Source organism: Falco punctatus (assembly GCF_963210335.1).
Source record: "Falco punctatus genome assembly, chromosome: 2".
NCBI classification, from domain to species: domain Eukaryota; kingdom Metazoa; phylum Chordata; class Aves; order Falconiformes; family Falconidae; genus Falco; species Falco punctatus.
The window spans coordinates 1,605,854-1,621,011 of NC_137581.1; the positions used below are offsets into that span (position 1 = coordinate 1,605,854).

General features: G+C 43.8%; 1 protein-coding gene across 7 annotated transcripts in view; it reads right to left on the reverse strand.

Moving 5' to 3' along the window:
- Positions 1-15,158, reverse strand: part of FAM168A (family with sequence similarity 168 member A) — a 218,921-nt gene that overhangs the window by 172,431 nt on the left and 31,332 nt on the right. For 4 of the 7 annotated variants that reach the window (XR_013926065.1, XR_013926066.1, XM_080375591.1 and 1 more), the window contains exon 2: positions 13,427-13,515. The exons of the other annotated variants lie outside the window; for them this stretch is intronic. Coding sequence is in view for 1 of the 4 variants with exons in the window: in XM_080375591.1 (XP_080231717.1) it covers positions 13,427-13,507 (81 nt within the window). In the remaining 3 variants the exon portion in view is untranslated. The remainder of the gene's footprint in view (positions 1-13,426; positions 13,516-15,158) is intronic. 7 annotated transcript variants of the gene reach the window in all.

Sequence of the window (15,158 nt, forward strand, 5' to 3'; positions counted from 1 at the left end):
AGTTGTCCCCCCACCCCCCCTCTCTACCCTACACCTTCTACCCGCTCCTCTGGTTTTCACCATGCTGACTCCTACTTTGAACGCTACTTTTCCTTCCACAAAAAAAAACCCAGACTTTCCTCCAAACAGTTCCTAAAACTGTCTTTTACCCATTCTCCTTTACACAATAGCCAGTGTTTCCAGTCTCACGTTTTCTTCTCATTACATTACCTTTCCATTTAAATGTAACTTTCCTAGCAAGAGGCCATGTCAGATTTTGTGCAAAGGGTGGATCAAAATTAAGCAACATGTGACAGATTTTTTTTTTCCTCTCCACTGACTACATGAGAAATATTCCAAAGCAATAGCATGCAATGGCCAGCACCAAAGCTTATCATCTTCTGCTCAAGCACCCTTGATGTACCCTCTCTCAGAGAAGCTTCAGTTCATCTTCAAACAACCCTGAAAATGTGCCTGGAGAACATATTCTGAGCCAAGCCTATTACCCTGCCCATAGCTATCTAATTAAGATGCCTACATAGCCTCATCTTCACAGTATCTGACCACAAAAAAAAAAAAAAAAAAAAAAAAAAAACACACACACACCACCCCAAAAAAAACCCCAACCATCCAAAACCTGAAGTATTTTTCTTTATAACATTTCTTTCTGCAAAAGAGAACCGTAGCCATCCACCTCTTGCAGAGATAAGAAATAAACCATATTATATAGACCACAGTCTAATCCCTCAAAGATATTTAGGAGCTCAGCTCCCACTGAACTAATGAAGTTAAATTCCTCTGCAGATCTGGGCAACAGAGAAGTACAATATTCTCCTTGAGCCAGGTATTTCACATTCAATTTTTGTTGCGTGTTCTGGAGAACCTCAAAATATGCCAAAGCCTCCAAACATACCACAACCTCCCAACCTTTGCTTCCAAAACTTCTTCGCTCCCGCCGTTATCACAGCAGTTTCAGTTCATGCCGTTTGGTAGGGATGAAAGGTTCAGCCATTTTATGCTTCCAGCAACCATAACATAACTCCATTTTATTTCACACACTGCAATGAGGGTTTTGCCCTTAGTTTGGCAGCTTTTTACACCATGTAATAACAATTAACTCCCTTTGGCATAATTTATATGAATCATTGATTTAATACAGCTAGGTAGGGAAAAAAAAAAAAAAAAAGACCTATTAAGTCATCTACATGACCCTACCATTGCCGCTGGATTGTTCCCGGCAGCACATTTTCCATGCTTGTTTTAAATGTGCTTGCCACAGCATAAGTACAAAAAATGTCTGCAAAGCAGAGACATGTTTCACTAACATATGCTTTAAGTCAACATGGTGTTGGAAATCTTCAATTTATGACTAAATGTTGCACTGCACTTTTATTCCTCCAAACAGACTTTTAACATTTCTTGAGGGAGTGAAAAAGGGCTATTTGTATTTCGCTCTGCAGCAAAAATGTGTAGCAAACACTTCCCCAGTGATTTTCAAGTTGAATCCAAGGCTTGTGCGTCCAACCAGGACTTGGAACACATTGCTGCCCATCTCTGAGCGGGTATGGATGCACTGCAACAGGATATCCAGTTCTAGAAGTACAAACAATACGTACTTTTCAGGATGTTTGAGGAGGGGTGGTGTTAATCTTTATAAGAAAAGAAGCCTATAGACAACTTCATCGAAGTCCAAGAGGTAAGACAATAACAATACTGGAACTATTCCTGGTAGATGTGCTTCCTAATCTAAAACTTTCTAATGGGGATTCCCATGTTTCCTTGGGCAACCGTTCAAGGTTTGGGGTTGCTTTTCCTCCCTCGACATGTGTAACCTAAATCCAAATTGTGTCTGTTGCCTCTTATCACTACACACCTCCAAGAAGCACGTACCACCTTCCCTGTAACCTGCCCTTTGGGCAGATGAAGGTAAGGCCAGTAGTAAGGTTCCCCCTGCACCTTCTCCAGACTGAGCAGACCCAGCTCATCACCTCCTCCAACATCACGCACTCCAGCTTGCAACCACCCCAGAGGCTCCTCCAGTATTTCGCTGCCCTTCTTGTGCCGGGATGCTTCCTGCATGGGACTATTCCATACCAGGTGAAGAACTCCTCTGCTGAGCTTCATGGGTTTCCATCAGTCATGGTCTCCACCTTGTAGAAGTCTTTCTGAATGGGAAGCCCTGCTCATGGATCATAACAAGGATTACTCCCAATTCCACTCCATCCATTGATTTTTTTTTTTTTAAGTTGCATCCTATCCCATATATCAAGCTGCTGAGAAAGATTTGTCCCACTATCAATAAGCAGGGAGGTCACACATAACCAGCCCTCTGGTTCCATCAAACTACTGACCTCTGCAACCAGCTTTCTACCCATCTCATACTCCATTATGGCCCAGTATGGCTACAGGACGTAGAAAGCCTTGCTAAATCTAAATAAATTACATCCACTGCACTCTGATCATCCGCAGAGCTGTCCATCCCCCTACCAGAGGCAATCAAGGAACTATTACGAGTACTATGGCAAGAAGAGAGGTGTTCGCAGCAAGTGCCTCTGCACAAATGCAAATTAAATATGCTCCATGCTTTATTTGAAGTTAGCAGTGCTGGCAGAGATTACTGTTTTGCTTTTGCTGGCACAGCTTAAAAAGCTGCAACCTGAGGGGGGAGAGAGAGAGAGCTGTTGAAGAAATGATCAAACAAAGCTAAGCAAAATCATTTCACAGTCCACTTTAAGAGCCCCCCTATGTGTGCTTCCTTGACCTACTAAAAGCCGACTGCAATAAAAAGCCAACCATACGAATGTCCAAGTCCCTCCCAAGGAAGCCATTGCCTGCTAAACAGTACATAAAGAGTGAAAAATAAAAAACAGCATTTCTGGAAAACAACAGAAAAAAACAAATGCCATGAACTTGCAAGAATTAAAAGTCCTTAATTTCACTTTCTGTCTCGCAACACATGCCCCAATCAGACCTAAATTTCCTTCAATCCAGAGGGAAAGGGTTTTTTGCTTCTGCATTTTCTATCAACCTTTGCTGGTCTGGCACCGTAGCATCTACCACAGTTTGTCATTGGGTTTAATTCAGACACAAGGTACATCTAACTACAGCACACTGAGCAAAAAACTAAGGGGAAGAAAGTCACGCACACAACTGCCACTGTTAGTCCAACAAAAAAAATTCTGAAAAAAACCCCACAAGTTAAACCTAATGCCTTTTACACTGTTGCAGAAGATTGCATCCAGTACACTGAGTTATTCAACAACTGGGAGAGAAGATAAAAAAAGTGGAGGACCCTAATACAAAGGAATATAAACAGCTAAGTGAGAACAACCACTTGGATGGAGATATAAAGGAAAGTATAGGAAAAGTAAAGACAACAGGAAAACAGAAGTCATACAGATCATGCGTTTGTATTTCAAAGTAAGAAAAGACTTCCTGAAAAGTATAATAAATAAAAAAAATCAAACGCCAGAAAAATATTAACGTCCTTGTTTCATGAAAAATGACAAACAAGGCACAGCTTTCTCCAGATATTAAGCACTCTCCAGTTTTAAGTTATAAGGGAACAAAAGGATTTAGTATTAATTCTGATGTATTTCTCACATCAATATGAATAATATATAAAAAGAACAGTCCCATTTGCATTGGGGGGTGGTGTGTAAATACACACATCCATACATATGTAAAGTAACATTCCTGCATAATACAGCCAGTATCATCTTCAGGCAACAATTCTAAGAGGCCCCAGAACCAAGTGAAAATGCTGGAACAAACCACTGGTGACAGAACCTCCATCCTCGCTCAGCTCTTCACACCGCAGCTGCATGGAAACATCACTGGGTCAAAAAAGGGCAACACCTTATAGAAATCTGCAGTGTCTTATCAACATGGCCCAGCAATGTGCGCTCGCAGCCCAGAAAGCCACCCGTGCCCTGGGCTGCATCCCCAGCAGCGTGGCCGGCAGGGCGAGGGAGGGGGCTCTGCCCCTCTGCTCCCCTCTGCTGAGACCCCCCCACAGCGCTGCGTCCAGCTCGGGGGTCCTCAGCATCAGAAGGACACGGACCTGTCGGGGCGGGCCCGTCGGAGGCCACGGAGCTGGTCAGAGGGCTGGAGCCCCTCTGCTGTGGGGACAGGCTGGGAGAGCTGGGGCTGTGCAGCCTGGGGAGGAGAAGGCTCCGGGGAGACCTTAGAGCAGCTCCCAGTGCCTGGAGGGGCCGACAGGAAAGCTGGGGAGGGGCTTTGGGCAAGGGCAGGGAGCGGTGGGACAGGGGGGAATGGCTTGAAGCTGAGAGAGGGGAGATTTAGGTTGGACGTGAGGAAGAAACCCTTCCCCGTGAGGGCGGCGAGGCGCTGGCCCAGGCTGCCCAGAGCAGCTGTGGGTGCCCCATCCCTGGCAGGGCTCAAGGCCAGGCTGGACCGGGCTGCGAGCTGTTCTGAGATCCTGACGCTCAGTCTCCTGACTTTGTGAGGTCCAAGTGGTACTCACAGAGACCCTGCTTGCTCCTCAGCTACTGGAAGGAAAATGATCCCATGTAACAGTACCAGATTTAACATGGCAAAAGGTCTGCTTGTGGCCTCGACAGCTGAAGTCCCAAAGTAGCACAAGGCTGGAAGAGCAAGTGGTTTTCCTTCTTTTTCTGCAACAGCAATGTCTTGTGCTCTTGAAAGCTTTGGTGCCTTGAGCTTCAGACAGTTTCTGCCTGCCAAAGGGTGCCTGTCATCTGAGGGTGCCACAGCATCCCAGGCTGAGACTTTGGTCCCTTCTTGATACAAGGACACAAGTGTCAAAGACCAGGTAAACTCAATAGCATCACAAGCAGCATTTGCAGTAGCATGTGTCATGAAGGAGAGGGAGCCAGATTCCACAACTTGCATCTACCCCTCTTCTTTTTTGTTGAGATCCTTTTACCACAGCTAACAGGAGAACACCAGTATCTCTTCAGATGATCCAAGCTCAGCTCTAACCATAGGCAATGTTTCATATTTCTATCAATTCAAGCTGAGCTCTAAGACTTTGAAAGTTTATGGCAAGCATTTTCCTATTTGGACAGGATTTAAAAAAATAAACATTAAAAAAATCAGTCTTCTGAGTCAGAAGTCCATATGGAATCTCGCTTTATAGGGAGTTTCCTCCATATAAAGGTTTCCAGGTGAAGGTCAGTGACCTTGCAGTGCCTTGAGAACCGCTACGGAAAGAGCACAAGATCAAAACCTAGAAAACTGGGGAAGAACAAGTGGTACGTTAGGAGGACACCAAAGACCAAGTGAAAATTCTATCAGTCTCACGGCCTGAGGATGATGTTAAATTAGGTTCGCCACAGTGAGAATTAGGATCACTGAAGTACTGTCAGGACAATGAGGTATTTGGGATAAACCACCACAGAGCAACATAATCAGCATCCATCTTTCTTCCTAGCAGTGGCAGTATGGTCCCAGTGCCACCCTGGCAACCTAAGAGTCTTCAGACTTAACAGAATATAGAAAGAAGAAAAATGTCAGTGGCTAGGGACGACAAATTCTAGGTTACACTGAATAGGTGCAGTAAAGCCATAAGAAATTGGACTCAATGCTGTCCTGCACTGGATAATGGGAATCAAATATTAATGACCCCAGAATTTTGACTGCAAGCCCAGAACAGCACGAACAAAGAGCAACACATAGAGAATGTGTCCCTGAATGTCGGTGATTTGTAAGCATCACCATCTGCCTACCTGTTCATCGGTCTCGGAAGTGCTTCTCTTGGACATCCAACACACACGATTACCCAGCCACGGACAAACATCCCATACAGCTCTGCAAGTCAGCATCTACCCGCTGCCTTCCTCCGCATCCTCACATCATTACCACCACCAGGCTGACTATTCCTTCCGTGTCAAATTCTATTATATGTTATCAAACGGCTTTCATTTTATTTTGAATATGATTATCGCCATGTGTCCTGCTGCAGGTTTATCCTTCTTTCTCAAAAGAAAACAAGAAGCAAAAGGTTGAGGTTCATTAGAGTCACTAACCTGTTTACACAGTTGGTGACCCACAGAGGAAGAAACAGTTGGTCTCCTGAACATAAATCATTGCCCTTGCCATGATCATGACCATTGCCATGTCATGATGTGCACAAATTAGCTCTAGAAAGCATCTGTACTATAAATTTTAACACACAAAAAAAAAAAATCCCTAAAAAACTCTCTACTCAACTACAATAAGGAAGAAGACAGAGAAAAAACTTGTATGAGTAATAGCAGAGATGTTTAGCGCTACAGATAATGCATCAAAATTTATCCTCCAACCTTTTACACAACCCAAAAATGAGTAATTATGTGCCAGAAGATATCATCTACTCCACAAATCAAGTCACTGAAACTACAGACTAAAAATGGTTTTAAAAAAAGTCAATTTATTAGAGATTACTGTGCAGACAGACATACGAGTGCTCTTGTGTACTTGCTGCATTAACAACCTCTCAAAAGCCACAGGAAAATAAAAATCAATACTGTATATTTTTTCTCACATCAATTTATCTAGTGCTGAAAAAAAATATCTAGCTTCTGTGTATGTTATAGATATCACGTTCAAGGTTTCCTTCAAGCAGGGAACATAAAACAAGTTTTTGCTGGTTTTAATCAACTAAACCCTGCCTTGCTGAACTCAGATTTTGCTTCTGATAGAACTGGAAATAAAACTTTAAAAAAATCAGAGCAGTCTCTGGCAAATTGGCACTTGTACACAGAGCCTTTTGTTACTGATCCTGTGGTACTGGCACAAATCTGGAGCCCATTAGCAGTGAACTAAATATTTCACGATTCTGGATTTCAGACATTTCCCGGGACAGGCTTTATCACTAAAGACTGTACAAACTGGCACGACAGTTCCTGAATAAAGTATATCATGCAGAGTAGCCTCTCCAAAGCACTCACTGATTCCCCACCAAAGAACCAAAAAAAAAAAAAAAAAGAAAAGAAAAGAAAAGAAAAAGCAAAACAAACAAAAATAAAACCCAAGACCAAAAGCACACTTTTTTTTCTCTCCAACTAAAAAAGACAGAATACAGTCTTTCAGGCTGGTACTTTCACAGGAATCAAAATCAATCCCACGATGGCATTCCCTGTCAAGCAGACTAACCTTGCTTCCTTCATTTTCTTTTTCCAGGTCATCAGTTTCCTTCTCTCTGCCAGGAGCTCCCTGTAGACTGCGGGAGGGCATCTTAAAGAAACTCTGCAGTTGTAGCATTTTACCACCCCATTACAAAAGACTTAAGGGCCTTAAAATGGTTCTGCACATCTGCAAGATCCCAAACAGGGGCAAAGCCCTCTCCAAAGCTAGTGCTTATTCTCCAGGTCAGTTATCATTTCCAAAGGCACAGCCTTTCTGCTTTCCCACAGCTGGTAGAACCAGAAAGACATCTCCGTGAAGCCTACCTCAGGGTGGAAGCAGGAGAACATGGTCTCCACCTGCCAAGGTTCAGCAAACATTCATAGTCTGGATGGTGTGGAACAAAAGGGGGTGACATCTGCCTGGCAACCACTCACCAGCGGTGTTCCTCAGGGTTCCATTCTAGGGCCAGTTCTGTTCAAGTTATTTATCAATCACATATAATTATTTTGGACTTGATGAACTTAAAGGTCTTTTCCGAGCTAAATGATTCTATGATTCAACAATCTAGATGTAGGAGTTAAATGCACCATTAGCAAGTTTGCTGATGATCCTAAACTGGGAGGTGCTCTCTTGAGGGACAGGAGGCCTCGCAGAGGGATCTAGATAGACTGGAGTGCTGGGCTATGATTAACGGGATGAAATTTAACAAGTCCAAATTCCAGACCTGCACCTGGGATGGAGTAACGCCAGGCACAAGTATAAATTGGAAGAAGAGTGGCTGGCAAGCAGCTCAATGTGAGCCAGCAATGGGGACAAACCACAACCAGGGGGGCACCAAACGCAGCAAAACCAGCCAGTCAAGAGAGGCGATGACCCCACTGTGTGCAGCGTTGCTGTGGCCTCACCTTGAATACTGCACGCAGTTCTGGGCCCCACAATCTAAGGAGGATGTTAAGGTCCTTGAATGCATCCAGATGAAGGCAACCAAGCTAGTAATGGGGCTGGAAGGCACATACTTTGAGGAGTGGATGAGGACTTTGGGCTTGTCTAGTTTGGAGAAAAGGAGGATGAGGGACAACCTAAGTGCTCGAAAGGAAGTGGATAGGGAGGTGCTGATCTCTTTTCCCTGGGATTCAGTGATAGGATGCGTGGGAATGGTTCAAAGATGTGCCCAGGGAGGTTTAGACTGGACATTAGGAAGCATTTCGTTACCAAGAAGGTGGTCAACCATTGGAACAGGCTTCCTGGAGAGGTGGTTGGTGCCCCACGCCTGTCGGAGTTTAAGAGGCATTTGGACATTGCCCTTCACAACCCGCTTTAAGTGTCAGTCAGCCCTGAACTGGTCAGGCAGTTGGACAAGATGATCGTTGTAGGTCCCTTCCAAGTGAAATGTTCTGTTCTGTGCTGTGCTATTCTATTCTAAAGCATCAGCAGAGAAAACATGAGGACTCACCAACCTCTCTTCTTTCCACAATTGCTATGGTTGACATTGAGGTGCTGTCTGATACCCTCTCCCAGTAAAACTTGCTCGCTCCCTTGGATCACACTCAGATGGCACAGCCAGCGGGACTAATCCTGCCCAAAGCCAGGCTCATTAAGTCAAAGTGGCTTTGCACAACGGAAGGAATAATTCACGCCACAAACAGGTTTCCCCCATTGTCGCCTCGCTGGGCTTCACTTTCACAATTGCTTTAAGCTGATCTAAGCTCCAAATAACACAGCCAAAAATGTTTCCTAATTAGTAGTGATCCACAGAAGTTCATGCTAGCACAAGGAGGGGTGAGAACAGAGCAGGAGAAGACATCTCTTTCTGGTGGGAGCCTACACCTAGTGACACAGGACAGGCCACTCTGAGCCAGGGAACTACTGCATCCTGGTTTTCCCATCACTTTTATTCTCTACCCTGACAGTCGTATCACAGCTTACCCACCGCGAGGCACCATGTTCTCCTTCACCTCTCTTGCTCCCCTGCTTTGCGAGACCCCCTCTCTGTCGCGTGCCCCACCACTGGTGCCTGCAGGCAGGCAGAAAGAGATCCCCACTGAGCTCAGAAATCTGCCCTTCTCCAAATGTCACCATCCACCAAATGTCAAAGCCTGCAGCAAAACTTATTTTTTAATCAAAATTTGGTTGAAGTTGACCCACACACTTAAAATCTGTGAGGAAGCGGCAAACTAACAGATGTCACTGCTGCATAAGCCTCATTTCTTTAGGAAGCCAGGCTAAAAATGGAACCAGCGATCACCACCATCATCTATGTTTAGACCCAATATTCTAAACAATTCCTTCCTCTGCAGTTTTTGGGTTGGTTTTTTTTTTCCTCCCCTGAATCTATCCTTGGCAGAAGAATTAAACAGCTGCCACCGAGAGTAGGAATTGCGTTAAAAGATGAAGAAATGCAGCGCTGGTAGCAAAGGAGACACACCAGCTGGATGCATTCCAGGTCACTGCAGCCCATCAGTCTCCTGAAGAGGACAACCCTGCAGATCTTAACAGCACAGAGTTTGCTCCCCCCGCCCCCCCCCCCCCCCCCATGTATGCAAAAGCGGTAACTCCTACAGTGGCAATCATTTCATGCTATAAGCTATGCAATTCATTTTTTAAAAGGTTTGCCAATCAGATTATTACGTTCAAGCTAAAGAAAAAAAAAAACATACAGAAAGACTTTTTCATTGGGAAAACATTCCACTTGAGATTTTACTTGTCTTCCTGTGCCAAACTGGCAGAAGAACTGTATAATTATAGTGCTTTTGCAAACAAAATTAATTTACTTCAAGTCTGTACGTGGTCACCCTTACATACATGTATTTTATGGAGAATGGAAGGAAAGGATGTCATAGTTTTATTCCACCCCACAGTTAAACCACTCTCCCCCACACCCCCAAAAAGAGTATTTTTATATAAAATCACTGTGTGTTGCCACAGACCATAGTCCCCTCTTCCATTTTGAAAGACAGACAAACCTCACAACATGGAGCCACCGACAGCAGGGACACCCCTCAGGTCTGCGCTCCCATGCGGGGACCGGGATGCAGGCTGCCCAGGAGTGGCACCAAAACGTGTTAACGTGTTATGCAGGTATTGAGACAGAAAAAAGGCTATGATGTGTGGTGTTAAGCATAAAATGTCATTTTCTTATGTGTCTGACCAGGAGACCCAAGCTCGAGATACACCATTTTTTAGACTAAAATATGACCAGCTACATGTATCATAAAAATCAATCATCCAAAAAATCCAGGCTGTTGTGCATTAAAAGTTTATTTCCCTTCATTATACCAGTATATCAGTTCCATTAAGATACACAACCAGCTTCCAAGAATCCTCTGCTGCATTCACAAATGTTCATTCTGTGTATCCTAATTTTCAGTTGTTTTCCCTGTCACATTTAATACGTCTCACGTTCATAAATTATAGACTTGCCTGATTTTCCTAACATTACCCACGAGGCTACAATAACTGCAGGAACCCAGCAGAGGCTGGAGAGGTCCAAATAGAGGATGCTGAGACTTTTTTAAGATGCTAAGAATACATGCTGGGACTTTTATTTTAAGATGCCAACAGACTAAGGCACCTAATTCCCCCCAGACTCAGCTGGCCACGTTCTTTTCCCTTATTCTCCCTCCAAAATTCAACCCCTAGCAATTTACAGTTGAGGTGCTGAAGAGATGAAGACGACCCATGAGTGTGGACCCCAGACCTCCTGGCGTAGGGTCATACCCCACAGTGTACACCCCAAAATTGTGCCAAACTGTTTTACGACATCAAACCACACATAGATTCCCTGTTCCCCAGGGACCTGAGACACATCCCCATTCACTCAAGAGTCACAATCCAGATTTTTTTGCAGAAACAAGACAAGATCTGTCATTTCACCAGCACCTCCGCATAACCGTAACACTGTGATGATTGAAGAAATTACTGGCTCAGTGACTTTTTAGCTGGCAGATAAGCAGATTCACCTCTCATACGCGAATCCCTTCCAAACTCTCGTATTAACTTCAGTATTATTTTGGTAATGCTAGCGACACAACTGTAATTTAGAGCAGCAAATGTCAAAAACATTCCACTTCTTCACGCATGCGAGAAACTTGTCAGCTGCACAGCAACTACAACACACGTGTGGAGTTAAACGTGTGTGTGACAAAGGCACGCAGCCCAAGCTTCAGAGCTGCGGCACTGACGAGCTTCTATCTGACTAGTCATGTTCTTTTACCACTGCTAAGAGGCTTTGTTTCATTGTTTTGGGGGGTTTAAAGTCATCTTATACTTCCCTGTTAGCTCTCTTAGAGGAGGGGGAGGAAAAAAACCCTATCTTTAAGAGGATTTAAAATTATTTTAATCTAAGAGCACTATAAACATTTCCCACTATACAGGAAGAACAATCTGTTGTTGTTCGTGTATTAATCCTGGCAAGCACTTGAAGGGCAGAAACACAATGGGGTGAAATTGTTACAGATAGCCTCGGGGTTATTCCAATACTTGAACAACTAGAATAACGGGCTGGAATTAAAAACACAGGCCAAAGTGTAGCAAACATGCCTCACGATAAGATCACAGCACTCAAAAAAAAAAAAAAAAAGAAACATAAAATTACTGAAAAGGAGGCAGTTTTAGAAATTGAAAATGAGCCTTGCAGAAGCATAAGAAGTATTTGCTAGCCCCTACAGAAGACCATCCATTCTTTTCCACTCAAAAAAAAAAAAAAAAAAAAAAAAAAAAAAAAAAAAAAAAAATCAGCAGGCAAATTATCTTTCTTCCATTTGGACAAGTAAGATTTCACAAGGTTACCGTAGAGAACAACGCAGAACTGGCAAGATGGAAGAGAGGAGAGATAATCTAATAGGCCTTTTCTATCAAACTTTTATGATTCTTATGAAAAATGACCTGAATAACTGAAGTTATTTGCCCTTGTCCTCTTTGTTCATATTGAATTTAGTCATAAGGGAAATCCTGCCAAGGATAGTATGTTTTACTCAATTTACTATCCTTTGTGATTGCTCTATGAAATATTAGATACATGACAGAAAAGGTTATGGGGTTTTGGGGTGGGGGTTGTTTGCAATGGAAAAAGAAGGAACATCTCCGGTACTCGCTAGCAGAAAAAAATAAGACAAAAGGAATTGATGACATTTTCTGCAGAGAATGTTTATCTATTAGTCCATGTTCAGAGGATTATATTAAACCCTAATGCGGTATAATTTACAAAAAAAAAAAAAGTAATTGAGTATTGAACAAACAGTCTCTTAAAACATTTCAGTTCCAAGTAGGTCACAAATAACACTGAAGTCAGAAGCTCCATCTATCTGGTGCACAGACTTCATAATTGCGAGAAGCCGAGGCTTTCCTTTGAAGGCGCAGTATTTTATTTGTCTGCTACTTTTGGACTCTCACTGTTAATCATATTGTTACACTGCTACTGTTATTACAGCAAAATGCAAGAAGTAAGAACCTGCTCTGTCAGGGTTTGCATTTGTTGTAGCTGACTTACGGCACCTTATCCTTGCATCGTGCTGCAAGTCTCCATTGCAGACTTTTTCCACGAAACCCATCAGTAGCCCCAACATCTGTGCCAACAAAACTTGGGTCACGCACAGTGCAGACTGTGAAACATAAATAACAGGCAGAGAACTATGGTTAAACCCAGGTGCAGGCAGTCACAAGCACCACTGATCAATTCTTTCAGACTCCAACAGACTGAAATTGTTTTTTCTAAAGCTATAGAGATGAGCCATAATTATGCAGGATCTCTTAGGTCTTGGGTAATGCACTCCCTGCACACCCCACTGCATGTGCAAGCAATGTTGTAAGATTCCAATAAAAGGTTTTGACGTTTCTCTCTCACCATTCGGTCCTACCCCACGACAAGGGACTGGGAGCTAGCAGCTGCACGGCATTGTAATAAGCGGTGTCAAAAATGCCAAGCAAATGAGTAATACACGTCTGTGAAGCAGACCCTTTTCCTGGGCTGACCTCTGAGGCTGAGCGGCTGCCCCTTTCCTGACAAAAAGGATTGCAAAAAGAGAAACATCCCAACTACCAATATGTAATCACACCGGTAAGGCGCTGCATCCCTTTTGGCATAAAGAACATATATCGCGCGTTCAGGATAAGATCGGATCCAACCGCGGTAAGCACAGCTCAGCTCCTTAAATACTCCCATCTTTCAGAAATTTCCTTTACAAGCTGAATGGACTCCCACAGAGCAGGTCCCCATTCCCTCACAGGCATTTTATTTTTTTTATTTTTGTGGGGGATTTGCTAAATCACTGTTACTATAGTATTGCCCATGGATTTGTTAAGGCTGTTCTTGGAATGAATAGTGGGAGACAAAGCCAGAGCAGAAGCCTTGACTCACGTGTAGGTTTCTGGAGGTTGGGGTTTTGTTGTCATCGAAAAGATGGACATGCTCTTCTCCAGCTGTGTCAGACATTAGCATCAGAAGGCCTAGAAATTATACACGTTATTCTTTAACCTCTTTCACAGCAAGTTCCTCCTGACCCTTTACTTCGGGCTAAATTATACACGTTTACAAAAACTAATTGTCTAAGACACATTCCAATTACAAGTCTAATTACACTTTTCTAACTGTTGCCTGACTGACTCAGTATGAAATCAAACCATGCTTTTTTTCTTTTATTCCATATTAAATTGGGTTGAAAGGCTTTCTGGAGTACCATGAAGTTCAGAAGTAGATAAAAAATAAGTATCTCAATTCTCTGCAGATAAAAGGCTGAGCCCACACGGAAGAACTTTCCAAGCGTACATCAGAGGGACCTGACAAGATTTAATGAATCTTAGACTCTGCTACCCTCACCAGGAGCATGCAGGAGGGAGAAGGGTAAAAGCACGTACTTTTCCCCCCTCTCCTCTTCATCCTCCTGCATCTGTGCTTCCTCTCTTTGGGCATGAAATCTGCCTTGGAGGAAAGCACTGGCAGCTGTCTGCCTTCTCCCTGGAAAGGGGGGCTCCCACACAGCTCCTCACTCATCTCGGAACCGCTCCGATTTCCTCCTCTTCTTTCCCAACCTTTCCGTGGTTGCCAGCTTCAGACCTTATCACACTCCCCCACCCAGAATTTACCAAGCATCAGGCTCTGCCCTATCAGTCCACCCTGGTCAGTGCAAGCCAAAGCGCAGTTCCTGCAGCTCCCCTGCCTGAAAGACAGCTCCTATGAAGTCTCCACTTGTTTCAAACCTGCCAGAAGTAGTTTTCTCTCCTCTACCGGGACTTCCTTAAAAAGGAGAGGGAGAGCAATTAAACACTGAACAATTTATTAGGAATAATGATGGGCTCACCATTGCTTTCTGCCTTTACTTGAATACCAAGTGTTTCCAAAAGACAAAAAAAAAAACCCCAAACCTCTATTCCAAGCTTTGGGAGGTTTTTTCATCCAACTAAATTACTATGTCAGTCCCTCCTGATCTTGGAAACTCTAACTCCATTTTACAATTCTTTCTGTTTCAGAGAGTCTGAACATGTCAATAAAAATCTTGCAGCTACCTATTATGGCAATAATGACAATCAAAGATACGTGTCTAAATGGGTTTAAAACAATCTGGACCACTGTGCTCAGAGGACAGCAATCAATGGCTTGGCATCCAGTTGGCAGCCAGTAACAAGAAAAGTGGGGCTGATACTTGGGGTAGTGTTGTCCAGAGATTTCATTTATTACTGGAATAAGACTACAGGCTCACATGAGGAGGAACGTGTCTAGAGGAGCCATTATTGCCCCCAGCCTGGCACTGGTGAGACAGCCCCTGGCAGGTGGCAAACACCCTTGTCCGAGAACGACATTCAACAAACCAACGAAAACCCAGCAGAGAGCTACCAAGATGATCGGGGCATGCAGCACAGGACTTGGGAACAAGCTGAGGAAGCTGGGCTTGTTCCACTGGGCAAGAGGAGGCGAAGGACAATCCACAGCCTGCAGCGACCTAAAAGACAGCTACAAAGATGACGGAGCAACAGCACTGTAGGGTGACCTCTGCAGTAGCCCCTTCTCAGGCACCGCAGAGCATCATGCCCAACGTGCTCAGGATCAGTCTGAGCATCAGTATAAGTCCAGGAAGGAAGGAATCCTCTTCCCT